The 18398-nt window shown below is 41.5% G+C and overlaps 1 protein-coding gene across 1 annotated transcript; it reads right to left on the reverse strand.

Annotated features, from left to right (window-relative positions):
- Positions 1–6963: 6963 nt before the first annotated feature.
- LOC137595619 (synaptotagmin-5) lies at positions 6964–17631 on the reverse strand. Its single transcript, XM_068315836.1, has 5 exons — positions 17508–17631; positions 14295–15298; positions 10074–10245; positions 8150–8316; positions 6964–8029 (listed from the first exon to the last, which is right to left on the reverse strand). The coding sequence occupies exons 1-5, from the start codon at positions 17527–17529 to the stop codon at positions 7877–7879; spliced, it is 1518 nt and encodes a 505-aa protein (XP_068171937.1). The 5' UTR covers positions 17530–17631; the 3' UTR covers positions 6964–7876.
- Between the last annotated feature and the right edge of the window lie 767 nt (positions 17632–18398).

The raw sequence follows: 18398 nt of genomic DNA on the forward strand, positions 1-18398 counted from the left end.
TTTTTAATTTCCTTTCTGAAATAGTGTCTTGAAAATAAAGCTCCAAACCATGAAATGCGGTCCTTGAATGGCCTGGATTGTCTCGGGGTTGAGACACCACTAACAGCACCCTTTCAAAGCATCGCAAAACCCATCAAAAGTTCAAAAATATGTTTCGTGCAGAAGTCCCTGTTAGGAAACACAACGCGGAGATCATCTGAACATGAACCACATTCATGTGTTTTTGCTTAACAATGCCTGGCCCATTGTTTATAATGAGAGGAGAGAGACACACTGAGTCCAGCTGCTCTGGAATATTTGGGCCTTACAGTTTTTAACACGTTTTCATTGTTGCTCTGGCCAGCCATCCTCTGCAGCTGCAGTCATGCACCATGCTGTCCCAATGAATGCACAGCAGGGATAGTTTGCTGTGATGGAGATACTGGTATGAGCATGCAGTGGATAGTTCAACACCTGCTATACTTAACAGCTACAGGGAACAGTGTTGGCTTGAAGAGTTGGACAGTCCTTCATATTGTCATCTTTTTAACTGAAAAAAACCCACATTTTAAAGATCCCATATTATAGTCTTTTTAAACAATTTTACACAGCTGCCAGACGTGCAAATGCACTGCATTTGATATGCATTTGCACGTCAAATACAGACCACAAAACTGATCTGTGGTCTTGAATTACAGCTATCTAAAAGTCGCTCAAATAAGCTCAACTGGAAACAGGCTCTACTGGAAACAGGCTGTTTTTGTGCATGTAGCATTAAATGCTAATGAGCTCCGCCTGTCAATGATTGCCTTGCCACACATGCCCCTCTCACAGAGAGAATGGGGCTAATGGTAGCATGGGCTAACATATTCTCCCCCTGGGCTGATCGATTCGCGTGAAGTTTCTTAAATCTTGCAGCGATCTCCGACACAATTGAAGTAGATGATACATTTTTGTCATATTCGATTGCATAAAATGTCTCCGTGCATCCCACACAATGTCATTCCTGTCTTCAGAAACACCCCAGGTGGGATCTGTACCCCACCTGTTTAGAGACAACTGTGAAGCTTTCACATTAAAAAATATTCACTTCTTCGTGTTCTTATTTCAGGTTTATCAGTGAGTGAGTGAGTGGGCCTTTAAAAAGACATCTGTAAAAGAGTTAAAATATTTACATGTTTTCTCTGTCTGTCTCTTGCTTAAACACTCCCAGACGCTTGAATCGTGTCCCTGTCTTCTTCGATCCCGCAGGCATTTGATCCGGTGCCGACACACCCGAGACCTCTGACCATTCTGTGGCTTCAGGGCCCAGAGCAACCTGAGCCAGAGGGGTTAAAGTTCTGATCCGGCACCAAAGAGTGTGAAAGTTGATCTAATCAATCTGAGTGTTCATTAATCATGATCACAGAGAAGTCTATAGATCCTATCTCAGATGCGGTCGTCTGATCCCTACCTAGTGGACTCCAGATGTGCGGGCTGACAGTGGAATCTCACACACAGGCCCAGGCACAGATATTATCTTCCATCCACACCCACGTATTTACAATCATAAGGGATTGTGTAAAATTATGTGCAGGATTTTGTGTGTAAATGTTGTTTTACTAATTGGTGAGATGGAGACAGCACCCTTCAGAGTCGCAACTGTTTGTAATTTCCTTCACAACCATAAAGATTTTATGTGTGAGCTGTGTCGTCATCAAAAGGTTTCCCCCTCCAGATTCAGATGCTTTACCTCATAATTCCACAGGAGGGCACCACAAGGAAGAGTTTGAATCAGAAACCTGGTCCGTTTCATTGTAACTGTGGAGAGAAACTTCAGAATTGACCTGATGGTAAGCATTAACATCTGGATTAAATTCAATGATAATTTACATAACTATTTCAGAAACATTCTAGCCTGGACTAAAGCTAAAATGAGACCAAGTTTCCTCCCCATAGTCTTAACCGATCGTCCGTTGACATACTGTTATTAACAAGACTCCATTTTTTTTCATGATTCCTTGTGTTTCTTTGGATCCTGTCACTAAATATTTTCCCCATGTGCTCCAGGATTCTGGTGCCAGCAGCTTTCATCATCTGCCTGCCCTGCCGCCACCATCATCATCAGCTTCACTCCTGGTTTCTAGCCACTGGACCATCCTCATCCTGAAACTTCCTTCTGCCCAGCTTGCCCTGTTTTGCCTCAAGAAATCAACTTTTTGCCGGGTGCTGTGTTTGGGTTCAGTTGTTGCCTCGATTCTTAACAGTCTCACTCTTTGACAGTCTGACACCGTAGTATATATGGGGATGAGTCAGTGTGTGGGACCTTGTTAAGTCGTTTTCTTATGTGTATGTTGTCAAAGGAGGCTCCGCTTTCTCCTTGGATAAGAGCAGTTGCACAGTGACAGACATCAAACGTCAGATCAAGGTCCAGCCTTATATAACTCATCAGTCCCCAAATCACTGCGAGATTTAATGGTTACTAATCATAATGAGCCGCAGATTATAAATCACACAGGCCACACGTGAGGCATTCGCACCCATATAGAAAACTGCTGCTCACTGGAATGGACAAAGTTAGGTTGGATGTTTTTGTCTGTCCCACATGAGGAGAGGATAGTGTACTTTTTAGACAAGATCATGTGATCAACTTTTGTTTTTTGTTTGTTTTACTATTATTAATTAATTTTACAATCTAAATATACAGCATGCTATACACACATATGGGACTGAAGCACACAAAGCGCCTGTAGACATAGAAACACATGAGCTGCTGCTGTCGTATTTCTTGTCATTTATTTTGCTTTCATGAAAATGTCTTGAAATGTTGAAAATCATGATATAATTTTGAGGACATTTCCTTTAGGGGTGGATCTTGAGCCAAGGATGATCACTTTTTCATTCATTCATTATTTCATTCGTTCATTTTCTGTACCACTTCTCCGTTTTTGTGAGTCACACGGGTTGCTGGAGCATATCCCAGCAATATATTACACATTCAGTGCTACTTGTTTGATGCAATTAGTCGTTTTTCAGAGGTAGAGGGGAGATCCAGGGTCTGTATCAAAGGCTTTCTGGCAGGAAATGTATTCATTCATTTCAGTATTTATTTTGGATTTCATGTTTAAGAGAAGTATTCTTTAACTACAAAAAAAGCATCTTAAAAAAATGTAGGGCCTTAAAATGAAGAGAACTCAAACTCATCCAGTACATCATTAGTGAATGAATTCAAAAACAACGATACTGAATTCAACAACAATTATAAACAACTGTTTAAACAACTGAGCCAAATTAAAGTAATAAATTACTCTGCCCTCCAGAGTACCTTGAGACACATGTGGGCTCAATTTCCGGCATTTTAAAAAACTATTCATTTATATGGAAAGACACAAAAAAGCTAAATGGGAATAATGACTCAAAATAATGAGCTTAATCGAGTAAGGATATGCTTTCTGGCTAACTGGAAGCATGAGATGCTAATTTCCCCTTTTCACACATTGTAATGGTTCTGACTCACAAAGACCCAGGATGTGACATTGTCAAATGGGTGTGTGCATTGGTGTGTGTATTTTTTCTGTATGTTGTAAAACTCTGTATGTGGTTGTCACATATATTTACAGATCTCCAAGAAGTCATTGGAGTGCACATCCTATGTGTATTTATAGCTATAGGGAGGGATGTCACCCACTGTGAAACGGAAATAATGACTAAACAATGTAGTCGTAGGGTTAACATTTACCACAGCATCTCCATCAGACCAGATGATGTGAACCAAGCAGGGTGAGGAATCCATCAGGAAGGGCCAAGAGGTGGGCTTTGATTTGTCTCATCAATGTCTTCATAAATTAAAGCCAAGCATTAGAAATGGTATTGAATTTTTCCAGAAGCCAAAGTGGAAGGAGTGTCTCTTAGGTCTTAATTTTTAGGGGTTTTTTTAAATTGTTTGTTTTTATTTACTTAAATTTTGACTGAATGCATTCTTCCAACATTTCAGAACAAATTTTTAATTATTCATGTTGTCTGCAGCAGATCCAATATCTGCCTCTCTGTCACATCAGAGCTGCAGAGCTATTGCAGCTTTGTAATACCTCATTAATACCATTGCCATCAACTTAGCCATGCAGTCACAACTACATATATTTATGTACAAATAGGTTGTGGAAATCTAGTGTGACACTGTCATGATGTCAGCTATGCAGTAAGTCACCATGTGAAGTTTCCTCCCTTGATAGTCCACGTTCACCAATTAGTGATAATATTGAAAAGTATTTAGAAACAACAGCAATTCAGATGTGAAAAAGAGAGCAAGTCGGTGACAGAGCGACAAAAGATACAAAAATTAAAATAAATGCAAAAAAAAAAGGAAAAGAAATAAATACATAAATTAAGAAACGAGGTAGAAAGATAAAGACAATAACAGAGAGAGAGAGAACGACAGAGAGACAACGACATGGAGCAGGAGGGAGAGAGACAGGACCGAGAACAGGAGCAGATAGAACATAATGGAATTACAATACAGTATATCTATCCAGTGGTTCATAATACTGTATGTGGATGAAACTGCTGTGATTTAAGAGCTGTTATAAAGGAAATACTAAAACTACAGATGCTAATGCTGGCAGTGATGGCAACAGTTGGACAGTCAGGTCCAGGTTCCCTGGATAGAAGGACCTGCAAACTGAGACAGATGGAGGGACAACAGAAGGAGGGAGAGAACAAGCAACTGTGGAGGAGAAAAGAAGTTAGTAATGTGTATTGACGGAATGTGAATAAACAGACCAGTGTGTTGTGGGAGGTTCTTGGGTCAATCTAGGCTAATGACAGTAGAACTATTTGATGAATTAACGACAGGATTTATTAAAAAGGAATGTCTTCCGTCTACTGCTGAAGGTAGAGATGGTGTCTGCCTCACAAACCAAATCAGTGAGCTGAATGAAGGACTTTTTGGAGCCGCAAAATCAAACTGGCAGTTCTAGTAGAAGTGTCATAGTGAATGGTGCATAAAAATTAGGAATTCTTAGTTGATTTAATAATTGCAGTTCTACTTTCTCTGGCATCATCGTGAACATAAACGCAGTGCACTCGGAGCTTCGTGGAATGGATTTTTGTGGCCGAGCTGCTGCACTGCGAAGATTACATCACCAAGCAGGAAACCGATCATTGGCTGGAGAGGAGTAAAATACTGCATCAACGGAGTCTGAAGCTGTGGAAACACGTCAGGTGGACTGATGAGTCATGCTTCTCTTTCTGCCAGTTTGATGAATGAGTCTGGGTTTGGCAGATGTCGGAGTACCTACCTGACTGTGTGCCAACTGTTTCGTACCTTATGTCTTCTGAGGAGAAATCTGCCACATGCCAACACATTTTGGAAAACAGTATGCTTCCAATTGGGACCTCAGCCCCATTAAACACCTGTGGGATGAACTTGGGCAGAGACTGCTGTGCCTTCTCTCCACACATCACATCACATCACATCACATCCAACATCACTGGATGACCCTTGCAGAAAGCTTTCCCAGTAGAGTGGAAGTTGTTCTAGCTATGAGAGTAAGGTTAAAATGGGATGTCATAAATGTTCCTGTAAGTGTTGGGGGCCAGATGTCCCAATACTTTTGTCCATGTATCAGATCTCATGTCTGACATATTCCTACATGTGATTCTGGTCTCTCTTATCATAAACAACTTTCGCTGGTTGACGTTTGGTAACACGATTAAAACCAGAGTTTCTGGAGCCTCATGTAAAACCAATGACATACACAAATTCCCTGTTAATTATTTTATTGTGATTTTTTAAAAAAACTGATCCGTTTTTAAAGTAAAATAATTCATATTCAGTTTAAACAATGCATGATGTCAGCATGCTTCACCATAATCGATACACAACAAACATCAGCGAAATAGAACCATGATCAACAAAATGTAACACTACTATAAAGTCATCTCAGTTATTATCATTTCAGTTGTCATGTTTACATTAAACATTTGAAACCTGATAAATGTTATGTAGTGCTTACATATTTCAAACATTAAACTATTTTTTACTTCTTCTTCTTCTTCTCCTTTTGGCTTTTCCCTTCAGGGGTCGCCACAGCGAACCAGTTGCTTCCATCTAACCCTGTCTTCTGCATCCTCTTCTCTCACACCAACTACCTTCATGTCCTCTTTCACTACATCCATAAACCTCCTCTTTGGTCTTCCTGTAGGCCTCCTGCCTGGCAGTTCAAAACTCAGCATCCTTCTACCAATATATTCACTATCTCTCCTCTGGACATGTCCAAACCGTCTCAGTCTGGCCTCTCTGACTTTATCTCCAAAACCTCTAACATGTGCTGTCCCTCTGATGTACTCATTCCTGATCCTATCCTTCCTGGTCACTCCCAGAGAGAACCTCAGCATCTTCATCTCTGCTACCTCCAGCTCTGTCTCCTGTCTTTTCCTCAGTGACACTGTCTCTAGACCAAACAACATCGCTGGTTCCACCAGTTTTATACACCTAAACAATTATTTTCTACTTATTTATTCATTTATTTATCATTGTATTATTAGTATGAGATACTGATAAGAAATCTGGAAATCAATTTCTTAATTTGATTCCTTGATTTATAAATTTCATGGCTAAAAAAGATGAACTCCTGATGTCCAACTATGTTAATATTAATCAATTATCTATTGTAATAATTTTTTTCAAGCTGAATCAAGCTCATTGTATCTAAGGATTTACAAAAGGGAGAATCTTCAGTTTTTGCTTTTAGAATGTTGTCTTTGTGTGATAGATTTAACTAAATGACTTAAGGATTAATGATACAGTGAGTTAGTTTTCAACTGTTGCTGTTAACTCTCTTTGACGTTGTCTAATATATAACAGTTCTTTCAGGTTGTTGACGCTCCACTGACTGCAGAGAAAGCTCAGTGAATTGAAGTTAACTGTTATTCTTTGCTGGGCGTCTCTTACAGGAGGACTCATAAATTGACACACCTTTACAGATTACGTTCAATCATGAAATTTAATAACAAGGAGACAGCAGTTTATATATGGTGTAATAGTTCGATATATAGTGCAAAATAGACAGTAACAATATCTGGTAAAGCTGCTGCTCGGTCTCTGTTAGTCCGCTAGCAAAGGTCATATGACACACAGCTGAAGAAATAGCTCTTGTTCATTGTTATATCCACCTGCTGTACAAGCTAACAATGATATAATGTATTTACAACACAGAGGTCAAATGCACACAACTGAACATTTTATCAATAAATCACTGTAGTATTTCCCTATTAAAGATATTCTAAAAACTAAAGTGTGACATCTATCAACCACCAGGCTCACACATGTGTTGTAGCTTCCAGTGGATTAAAAACAAGAACAAAATAAATACACATCCTCAATGAAACAACAACATTTTTAAAAATTCCACAGGTATGCCACACAAGATGAAGCCCAGGCGGCCTCATTCATAAAGAATTAATAAGAAGTGTTTACAGCATGTGGACAAATACTGGACCAACATAATGCACAACAACATACCCAATAGTGACAACATATACAATACAGTAGCTAAATATAGTCAATCTCGTTTTAGTCAGTATTAACATTTGTTGCATCTTTTCACAAGGAAAAATGACCCACTTTAGCAGCGCAATTTGGGGAATTGGGAATAAATACCAAAACAATTTTCTTCTTCTTTCGGGGAGGAGTGCTTCTCCCTCCAGACTGTCCTGAAAACAGATTTACCACCAAATATTTTCTACTGATCAATTACACGAGACACTATCAAAGCTGTCATATTAGCAACAACAATAAATAACAACTAACACAATAAATACTTTCAATGTGGGAGGTGAGGATTAGGCACCCCCATCTTCATAAATGTTATTCACATTTAAATCAATCACTTGGTGATAGTGGGAAAGCAGTTTGCCTCTAATATGAAGGATCTGATTGGATGGTGTGCCAGTGGGCCGTTTCTGTTTGCCCATGACTGCACATTTCCTTCCAGTGATCTTGTCCCACCTCCAAAGCGTCTCTGCCAATCAACACACGACCAAGAATGCTGCTCTTGGTGTAAAGACGACCCTGCAGATATGTTTAATGAAATTAAAGCATGAAGATGTTAAATTATGAATATGTCCGTTTATTAAAATAAAACTTCAGATTAACGTTTAACACTTTGCTTTTCAGCATCCTGCTCCATACCTGCATGATGATAAATTCAAGGGCCAATGGGAGCTGAGTGATGTCACCAGAAGGCAGGTCAAAGAGAAAAGGAGCATTCCAGACAGGGTTGGGGCCACTGGCCCCTTTAGTCTCTTTTGTACCGAGGACTTTCTCATCCTGACGCAGGTTGATGACAACATAGTGGTCTGTGAGAAAAAAGATTAGGTCATAACTCCTGATTTTGTTCTCTGGAAGACACACGTGTTACCTTCTGTGACAAAAGTGACAAAATCATTAACATGATTTTTGGTCAGTGCCAGTTTTAATAAATGAATGTGTTGCTTTATGAAATGTTCAGCACAGCCCTCCACCGTCACCATCCCACATCTATATCATCCGTCCATCCATCCATCCGGGGGCCAGGTCGCACAGGCAACAGTCGGAGCAGGGATGTCCAGACTGCTCTGTCCCCAGACACCTCCTGTAGCTCTTTCTGGGTGATCCCAATGTGTTCCTAGGCCAGGCAAACAGCATAGTCTCTCCAGTGTGTCCTACGTCTTCCCTGAGGCCACCTCCCAGAGGGACATGCCCAGAGCTCCTCCCCATGGCAGAGAGCAGATGGCATCAGAAACAAATGCCTTATCCACCTCAGCTGGTCCGTCTCAATGTTGAGACCTTGTAGCTCTACTTCGAGTTCCTCCCTGGTGACTGAGCTTATCTCTAATGGTGGGCCCAGTCACCGTTAGCCCAGTCACCCTACAGAGGACACTCATTTCAACAGCCTGTATCTGGGATCTTGTTCTTTTGGCCATGACCCAAGGGTCATGATGATAGGTGAGAGTAAGAACATGATTTGACCGGTAAATCTCTTTCGGCTGAGCTCCTTCTTCACCACAGCAGACCTACACAGCAACCACTGCAGCCACCGTACCAATTCATCTGTCAATCTCACATTCTGCTTTCCCTCACTTGTGGACAAGACCCCAAGATACTGGAACACGTCCACTTTTTTTTTGGTCAATGACCATGGCATCAGATTTGGAGATGCTGATCCCCACCCCACTCGCTTTAAACTCAGCTACACGCTGTCCCCCCAAAAATTGAAGATCTAGGTTTGATGAGGCCGACGGCACAGCATAATCAGCAAAAAACCGAAAGGAAATGTTTTGCTCCCCTATCCAGTATCTCTGTATGCATCTAACACTTCTGTCCATAAAGATTATGAACAGAAGAATTTATTAAATACTGTGATCTAGCATGATCTGGGTAGCATGAATGTCTGCAAAGCCAAACATGAAGTTTTCCCCCTGTTTCATCCTTTCCTGCACATCATCATCACAGCAGAGCTTTGAATCACATGCAGTGAGAGACAATACAGGACAGGAGAGGAAATGACAACAGGCTGATTGGTCGATAATCTGATTAAGCTACAAGCTGTAGACGGGAATTCAGACAAATGTTCTAGCGTGTTTCTACCAATTGCCTTTGGTTGATCTAAAAAAGTGTGACATTTAACTTAGTTAAATAACTAACTTAATTTTTTTATGGATTTTATATTGTGAAGCAAAATTAATAAAAATCAAACATACTAAATAAATAACAATATTTAACTGTAACTGTACATAAAACACTAAATGTGTCTACAATGGAATATTTATTTCGACGATTGATTGAATGGCTTGCTTGTCTGTAAGACTTGAAGATAAACTCACAAGGTATTGAAGAATCACATGATTCTGCAGGACTGCCCATCTTTTCAGACCCCCAGCATTATTTGGTGATTTGTTATTGATCCATATCCATAAAATGTTATAGCTTCATGTTTCCAAAGACAGCACACAGTGTGACATTATTATCATTCCCTAAACGTGTCCAGTAGGTGTAGAAGCTGCAGCAAGCCTACAGAATAAACGCTGTATATACGGCATTATACAGCAAGTTTGGGGATAGTTTTGGTCTTTACCTGGAGCTCCAGGGATCCGTGTCAGCTTGGTCAGATTCTCGGCCTTTCGGACCATCACCTTGATGCGCTGGGCCACAGTCTGGTACTGCAGTAAGATTAACAGCTGGCCCAAAGCTCGCGGCACACACACCAAGCTCTTTCTGTGACCCAACGTTTCCTGAGAACTCACACTCTGAGGATGGGAGAAAGGGTAAGAGAAGAAATAAAGAGAGACGTCAAACATTTAGAACCCGAGGGGAAAGAATATTCTTTCAGTCCACAGATGATCCATTCATTCTTTGGAAAGTTTCATGAAAAGAAACCAAGGAGAAATTGAGCAGATTCAATAAAACAAGGCAGTCAGAGGCTGTAACATCCCGCAACACCCATGACTTCAAAATTTTACCCTGACCTACTTGCATTGGTCAAAGATCAAAGCTGGTGCTCTGCTGCTCATGGCTATATGTCTGCAGTCCACTTAGTGAGTGAGTCAAGCACAGCTTTGACAAAATGTTATGCTGCAAAGTCATTATTTGTCAAAGTAAGGAAGCCCTTCAGAGTCAGAAAGAATCCCAGATGTCATCTGTTTTGATCCGATGTCTAAAGAAAGCTAGGCTATAGCAGGATCATTGTTTAAACCACTTCAAGCGGTTATAATGGTCATGTGTAGTTGTTGGGATTAAACCAATTAGACCACTTGTGCAAAAATCCACTTTAAATTGTTATGTAACATCTAATGTGTGATTATGATGTGATGTCTACCTGATCTCATGCCACATTTCATTGCCTTTGTTTAGAGAGCGTGACGAGTTACAGCTTCCTGTCAAATGGCATCACTTTTGCCCGCCGGGCAGCAAAGTGCAAATAGATTTTTATCCAAGATTCAGTTCACTGCCTCTGTCACCAGCATTTCACCTCAGAGACTCACTCGCACTTAAACTGTCTTTTTAAAGGGGAGTCTTTTTACATGGATACATTCCCGTCACATATACGACCCTCCCAACAACTTTCATCAACATCCATCCAGAAGTCACACAAAAGTCAAATGAAATTTGGTAGGATGCTTTTCTTTACTGATACTGATTTTATTTTTTCACACATGCAGCTAAAAGCACAGACATTTCCATCTTACGTGTTTTCACACTGGCCATGCCAATTCCAGAATGGAAACAAGAGACAATCCAGCAGATGGTGGCATTGGACCAAATTATCAAAAACTCAACATGCTCACAGTTAGTTTATGCATGGCCAAATACAACAGGCAAAAATAAGCCAGAAATCCACTTTTAAGACTTCAACAACTGTGTGTGTGTGTGTGTCCCCAAACAGGTGCCCGAGGTTTTTGAAGTGTCTTGTGGGCATAAAATTCATTAATTCATTTTCCATACCGACTTCATCTGCTGTCACGGTTCTCGGGGTGCTGGAGCCTATCCCAGCCGATTGGGGGTGTGAGACAGGGTATATTCCGGGCGCGACACCTCTGCGCCGCGAAGCCATAAATAGGACAGACAAACACACACACACACCTACGGGCAATTTCAGACCGGCCAAAGTGAACCGGAACCGCCTTGCTGTGTGGAGACAGCGCTACCCACTGTACTACCATGCTGCCACCATAATATTCTGATTAAGCTTATATTTATATTTAAAAACATGAGATTTTCAATTTAAATAATAAATATCTTTTGCTGTATTGAACTGCATTCAGGGTAAAAAGGATTTGTCAATTAGCTTCTTTATTTGACATTTTAAATGATATCCCTTTTTTAATTAAAAAAAGAAGAAGGAAGTGTATGTCATTTTGGTTTGATGGCAGAGTTTACGTACTGACTCACTGTAATGGTAAAAGACCTCTGGTAATATTTGGTATCGTTATTGTCTGAACTGACAATCTGTGACTTTAAGCTCTTTTCACTTTCCAGTAGAGTAAATCCAGTTGATGTATCTCGTTTCAGGCCACATGCTGAAATAAGTCAATCTGACCCTGCAAAGGTCAGAACGAGCTGACCATGAAAATGATTTTAATTCCAACTCAAAACCAAAACCAAAATAAAAGTTACTAGAATTTGCACCATCAAGTATTTGCTAAGGACAACGTATTCATTCATAATGGTCAAGTCATTTCCAAAAACATCTTATTGCTATGTTCAGGAACTACAGATAGAAATTTGAGGCTAGTGACAATTTGCTGAGAATGATGTATGACTTTCATAAAATAAATCTTCTTCTTCTCCTTTCAGCTTTTCCCTTCAGGGGTCACCACAGGGAATCAGTTGCCTCCATCTAACCCTGTCTTCTGCATGCTCTTCTCTCACACCAGCTACCTTCATGTCCTCTTTCACTACATCCATAAACCTCCTCTTTGGCCTTCCTCTAGGCCTCCTGCCTGACAATTCAAAACTCAGCATCCTTCTACCAATATATTCACTATCTCTCCTCTGGACATGTCCAAACCATCTCAGTCTGGCCTCTCTGACTTTATCTCCAAAACCTCCAACATGTGCTGTCCCTCTGATGTACTCATTCCTGATCCTATCCTTCCTGGTCACTCCCAGAGAGAACCTCAGCATCTTCATCTCTGCTACCTCCAGCTCTGTCTCCTGTCTTTTCCTCAGTGACACTGTCTCTAGACCAAACAAGATAAGTTTCATAAAATAAATGTGCAAGTAAAAATAAATAAGATCATCTAATCCTCCTCTAATCCCCCACCTCCATTCCCAGGAAATGTCAAAACAAGATCCCATTACACTGATTACAAACTCTGGGATTTTACTATAAATCCAGCAAGCGCCTGTGAGACCTGAGACGCACACAACCTCCACATTCACACCCACTCATACAGAATAATCAGGATTGCTGAGCCACAACCTCCTGCCTCACAACAAGCATGCAGTTACACACATTCACACCCGAGGGTTCATGTCATTGAGGAAGGGCAGCTGCAACAGGCTGTGTGTTTTTGGGGGGAGAACTAAAGAGGGACAGGAGAAATTTTAGCCGATTCTGATTTGTATTCATTTTAATCTTAGAAATAATACCAGTGTATCCACCAAGCACTCAGCGCATCTCTTTGGTAAAAAATCAGAGCCTGACAAAGTAATGTCCACTGAAACATCAGGACTCCCTTCCTACTGTTGCTGATGCCCTCTGGCAGCGTTTCAGCAGCGCCGCAGAGGGCACGGCGTGGGCACACAGCCAATTTGCTGCACTGTGCTTGCTCTGCAGTTGCTAACAACAATATCACCGTGACTAACAACTGTGGAAAACTGGCTAACAGGAGCACTGATTAAATGCTACATTCCTTCACGGATACAACACGATATGCAGTATTTATTCTGTCGCCTGTGTGCGTTGTTTCCCTATCTGTATAATCAGATAGGGAATGGAGATTTTTAGAGGATTTTATACGAAATCAAAGTACATTACTATCCTACGATCAGGGAGTCGGTGGTCAGCGAAGGATAAATACACTCGGAAACGCATGGAGATGCAATACACCAATGTTAATCTGTACTTAAAAACTCTGAAGTATGAAGTCTCTAAAAAAACTGAAGACCTCAAAAACTCTATATCTGGTCCTTCATATGTTCTCATCCTCATTGTCTCTGGTTAAGCCTGATGTAAGGCGACATTGAGGCAAAAACCTGCACAAAATTTACCTGGCTGCACCAAAGTGACCCCATAGACGAGCCTCATGACTCCAGCGGCGGACGCTGCATCTGTTAACGGCCAATCTACCAGCCGACTTGAGTCTTTTCATTTAAAGTACAGTAATAGTTTGACATAAACTTGCTGACTTTCTAGCCGAGAGAAATATGCCTGATACACCAGTTACTTAGTTTAACTTAGCACGAAAGCTGACAAAAAAAGTAGTTCTGGGATGTAATTCCCCATAAAAACTATATTAAAGGTACACTTGTCGCTATCAGCTACCAGTTGTAGCTGTATGGTCTGTGACATACAGTACAACTTTCAGGAATAATTCCTGCAAACAGCAATCAATGAGCTCATCCATTAATCTGTCTTCCATTGTTTTCCTTTCAGTTTACTTTTATTCCTGTCATTTCAGTTCTGTTTTCATGCATCTCTACTTTTATCTCTCTTTTCAAGTTTACATGAATGTTCTGCTTCTGCTCTAATGTCCTTTCTAGGTATTGATTTGGTAACCATACATACAGTCTTTGTTTTATAACACTTTGAGCCACATTTGTACATTAATTAAGTTACACAATCTGAATATACCTTTTTGAGCTTGGCTTTAGTTGGGCTAAGCTGCCTGGTAAAGGTGGTGGTGGTTTCAGTCTCCCAGTCCACCTGGTCACAGGGCAGCTCCACCAACCCCAGCGCAGCCTCTCTCAGGCCTGTGAAGTCCCTGCTGTACACAGCAAGCCTCAAGGTGCAGCTGCGCAGCTCTTCCACAGAGCCCACCTGCAGCACAAAGCTTTGGCTGTGGAGGTCGGGGCTGAGGCTCCGGCGTCGAGAGGCTACCTGCTGAGGGGAGGGGCAGAGGGGAGGGAGGCTAGCCCGGACAAACAGCCCGCTGCGCCTGCGACTTGCCCCCGACAGCCCCAGGATGTTGACGACCAGGGTACCGCATGCGGAAGAGAAGAGCAAAGAGAAGTGCAGGAGAGGCGTCGGCTTGGAGTGGATGGAGAGAGAGTTAGAGCCATACTGTGATGTGCAAGACTCCCCCGGGGGGAGGGAGGATCCAGCAGCACCGGCCGTTAGTTGACTGCTCTCGCCGTAAAGAAAGCTTTCTCCGCTCACGGTGCTCCGCCGCCCCACCGCCCGACGAGACTTGGATACCAGACTCAACTTAGTGAGGGAGGGGAGAGAGGCTCGGCCATGACTCGCACGCCTATTAGGTGAGCAGGGAACAGGTGGGGTGCTGCTGCTTTGCATCGGAAAGGTAGTCCCGAGAGACTGCACCAGCTCAGCTGATCTAGTAGGACTGGGGTCAAAGGGCAGAGTAGTGAAATCATCCTCAGATGGAGAGGAACTGCTTTTAGAGGAAGGGAATTCCAACACATCTCCATCTAGCTCTTCATACTGCTGCTTGACAGGCTGCGTACATAGAGATGGAGTCAACATTACAGTCACGCTCTCAGCGGGATGAGGAGACGAGAAAACGGCCTCCTTGTCTTCCGATGAAGCTCTCTTCCTCTTGCGACAGCAAAGGACGCAACCCAGAACCAGACAGTAGCAGAACACAGCCAGGCCCACAGCCAGAAGGATCTGGAGGTGAACTGGACAGAGAAAAAAACCCCCAAAGTGGTCACGGTTTAATATTGAGTTAGTGGGAATAATGAGGAACAGAGCGAGAATCTGATAGTGATCAGGAAAAACAAACCGATGGCTTGGAAGAAACAGTGAAAATGAGCAGTGAAAGACAAAAATAGACACAAACTATAGAACTACAATCTGCTTTGTGTTATCAATCTGTCAGTACAGGAATAAAAGAAAGATTATCCAAATTCATTAGAACATATCTGAGGACATCTGACTCTGAACATTGTCTTGTTGTGTCTGCATTCTGCGTCCTTGATGAGATTAAAGAGGAAATGTCTCAGGGTTGTAATGATAATTGCATAAATGGTATTGTCACTGTTTTGATCCAAGGCAGGAGCATTGCGTGTGCACTGCGTGTGCACTGCGTGTGCACTGTGACTATGACTACAGAGGCTGAGCATAGAACCCTTGCCAAATACAGTAGAACCCATTACACTTTAGAGTGGCTCTAAAGGGACAAAGGAGACGCTTTTCAACATTTTGATGAATAATGAAAAGAGTTTTATAAAACGTACCAAAATGAAACGATCACATTTTGATGGAAGATTTTTTTTTCTCATATACTGGATTTGATGATTTAATGGAGTGATATCATGGGGGGATGGAGGTGGGGCCCTCTCCCTCCTGATTGGTGCAGTTGGATCGTCAGGGTTATTCAGCACAACTGATCTTGTGTCACAGTTATATATGTCTCTCCCTCCAGCTTCCACACTGTTTGGCTTGTGTAGCTAATTCATCTTTACCATAACGTCCTTTATGTTTATATCAAACTTATTTTTGTTATAACTCATGCTATAACTTGTGTTCTCCCCTACCTCCTGCAGACTTGAACTGATATGTAACGGTGCATGGATAAGACTTTAATTTACTTAAAAGCAAATGTTTGATCTCGGCAGAATTCGTCCCTCTACTTGAAGCCCTTCTTATTTTGATAGCATTGTAGCTGCTCCTTAACATTAAACAAAAAAATCCCCCATTCCATTTGCATTATTTCATTCAGATTAGCCCTCCGATAGTGAACGTAACAGCTCAAAAATGAGGATCTTCAATCATAATTTAAAATATAAAGAACCACATTGTTTAAAAAAAAAAAAAGTCTGCCAGCCTTACAGAAAATTAAGCCTTTAAAGCTGAACCCCGATGTCAGTTTAATGTCAGATAATGAGGGAGCATTGGGATGACTCATGCCTTAGAGACACTGGTGCAGAGTAGTGAAAAAGCAGCTGTCTGACCGCTGCAAGAAAAACAACACTAATAATGAAAGACATGTATTAGAGTATCTGGACGTGTTCACATCACGGGGGACCAAATACCTGCTTTGTAGGACTGAAATGCCATGATTGGCAAGCTACACAAATAGAGCAGACCAAAGATCCATCTTTGGATCTGCAGAGATTTGTTAAATCAGCAGCTGATCGTCTGAGGGGTGTGTTCAAACAAGTAGAATACATAAAGCATTCATCACATGAGGCATGTCGAAGTCAAGACCGTGGTGGACAAAGTGTCCATGATCCTGAGCAGGAGCAGGCAGCTATTCAGGCATTTAAAGATGAGAGGACAGAATGGCTGGAAGCATTAGTGATGTTAGAAAATACAGGCTGACGGAATTGCTCTAAAATATGACTCAGACTGGCCAGGACATCATTATGGCGCAAATGAGGTAATGGTGAAACCAGAGTCCAGCCAGTTGTGCTGCTGCAGAAACCTGCAGGCCAATCACTCAAGTGTCAAAAGTGAGTTTGTTAAACACTCAGACATGAAGTCAAGACAATCATGAGACCATTTAAACACTTTTCGTGACACAAAGTGTCTGAAGCTTCTTCTGACCTCTGTGATAAAACGATCTATTTTAATTGTCTCGTCAAACTGTTGGCGCACCTCTATCCGCTGACTCAGTTGTGCGTTTATGAAGCCTCCTCCCTACAACACCTCTCCTTGGTATATGACGACAATTAAAGTAGTCATTAGCAGTATTTTACTTTTGTTTTTTTTTTAATTAAATCTATCCCGCTTATTTATTCTTCAAGTCTGACACAACAAGGATTAAAACAAAAGCGCCACACAGAGAGTACTGACGGCCAAAGCAGCAACATTAACATTAACACATTAATACTTTAACACATTAACACACAAAAGTAACATTCAAGAAGACTTCGGGCTTCCTACCTCCCAGAGCGTACTGAGACATGGTTCCATGCAGGCTGGTCCGTCCGTTGAGTCGGTCTGAGCGCTCTTTCAGCGAGCGGCCATCTCCAGTGCGCACAGACCTGCCGCCTCCAGCCAATGGCTCCGCCGGGTGACTGGCTCTCTGCTGTGCGTCGGAGGCAGACCTACACTGTAAAACCTGAGGGGTTAGTCCAATTCAAAGTGCTAGAGGAAACCAAAACCTTGAATCATTTAGCTTTACTCACTCATATCACTGAAGTAATTGAAAATATTTGCTTGGAGTTGAAGCGAAGTGATTATTTTATGGTCACTTGGTTAAAATTAAATCAGTAGTACTTATTCCAACTGGTCTTGAAACTATCACACAGAGATAAACATCCAATTATCAGTCCAGGCTCACCCATATTAAATGTTTTTTTACTGTGGAGTGAAGATGTGGCTCCCCCAAAGCAAACACCAACACCCAGGGGCTCCAGGGGCTCCAGCTGTATTTGTTTATTAACTCAAATAATTTCAACATCTGAAAATAAATGAGTGTTTCTTATAATTCATGACAATTTCCTCTCTATTCATACTTAACTACACAATCCAGAATGCAACCCCTCAGCAGTGCCAACATGCACAATCCCATAAAAAAAATCTTATGTCGGTTATTATGCCAGAAGAATGAGCCGCTTCCGAAGAGTGGGCGGCTGTACACCCACTAAAGTTTATGTTTTATCCTGTATTTAAGGCAGAATGAACATCTTTTCATACACAGTCATCAGGATCATTGAGAATGGAAGAATGATAGCTCAGGGCACAGGAGAAAAGGGTCTTTATTGGTTAAAAATGTATTCAATACCCAGATGAGCATCAGGTAAATAAAAAGAGGAGGCAGAGTGAAACACT

Source organism: Antennarius striatus, chromosome 1, assembly GCF_040054535.1.
Source record: "Antennarius striatus isolate MH-2024 chromosome 1, ASM4005453v1, whole genome shotgun sequence".
NCBI classification, from domain to species: domain Eukaryota; kingdom Metazoa; phylum Chordata; class Actinopteri; order Lophiiformes; family Antennariidae; genus Antennarius; species Antennarius striatus.

Coding starts and splice junctions, on each gene's coding strand:
- LOC137595619 (XM_068315836.1), bottom strand. CDS start 17,529: ATGTCTCAGTACGCTCTGGGAG. Junction 8,317..10,073: donor ACGGATCCCTGGAGCTCCAG/GTAAAGACCAAA, acceptor TTTTTCTCACAG/ACCACTATGTTGTCATCAAC. Junction 8,030..8,149: donor TTGAATTTATCATCATGCAG/GTATGGAGCAGG, acceptor ACATATCTGCAG/GGTCGTCTTTACACCAAGAG.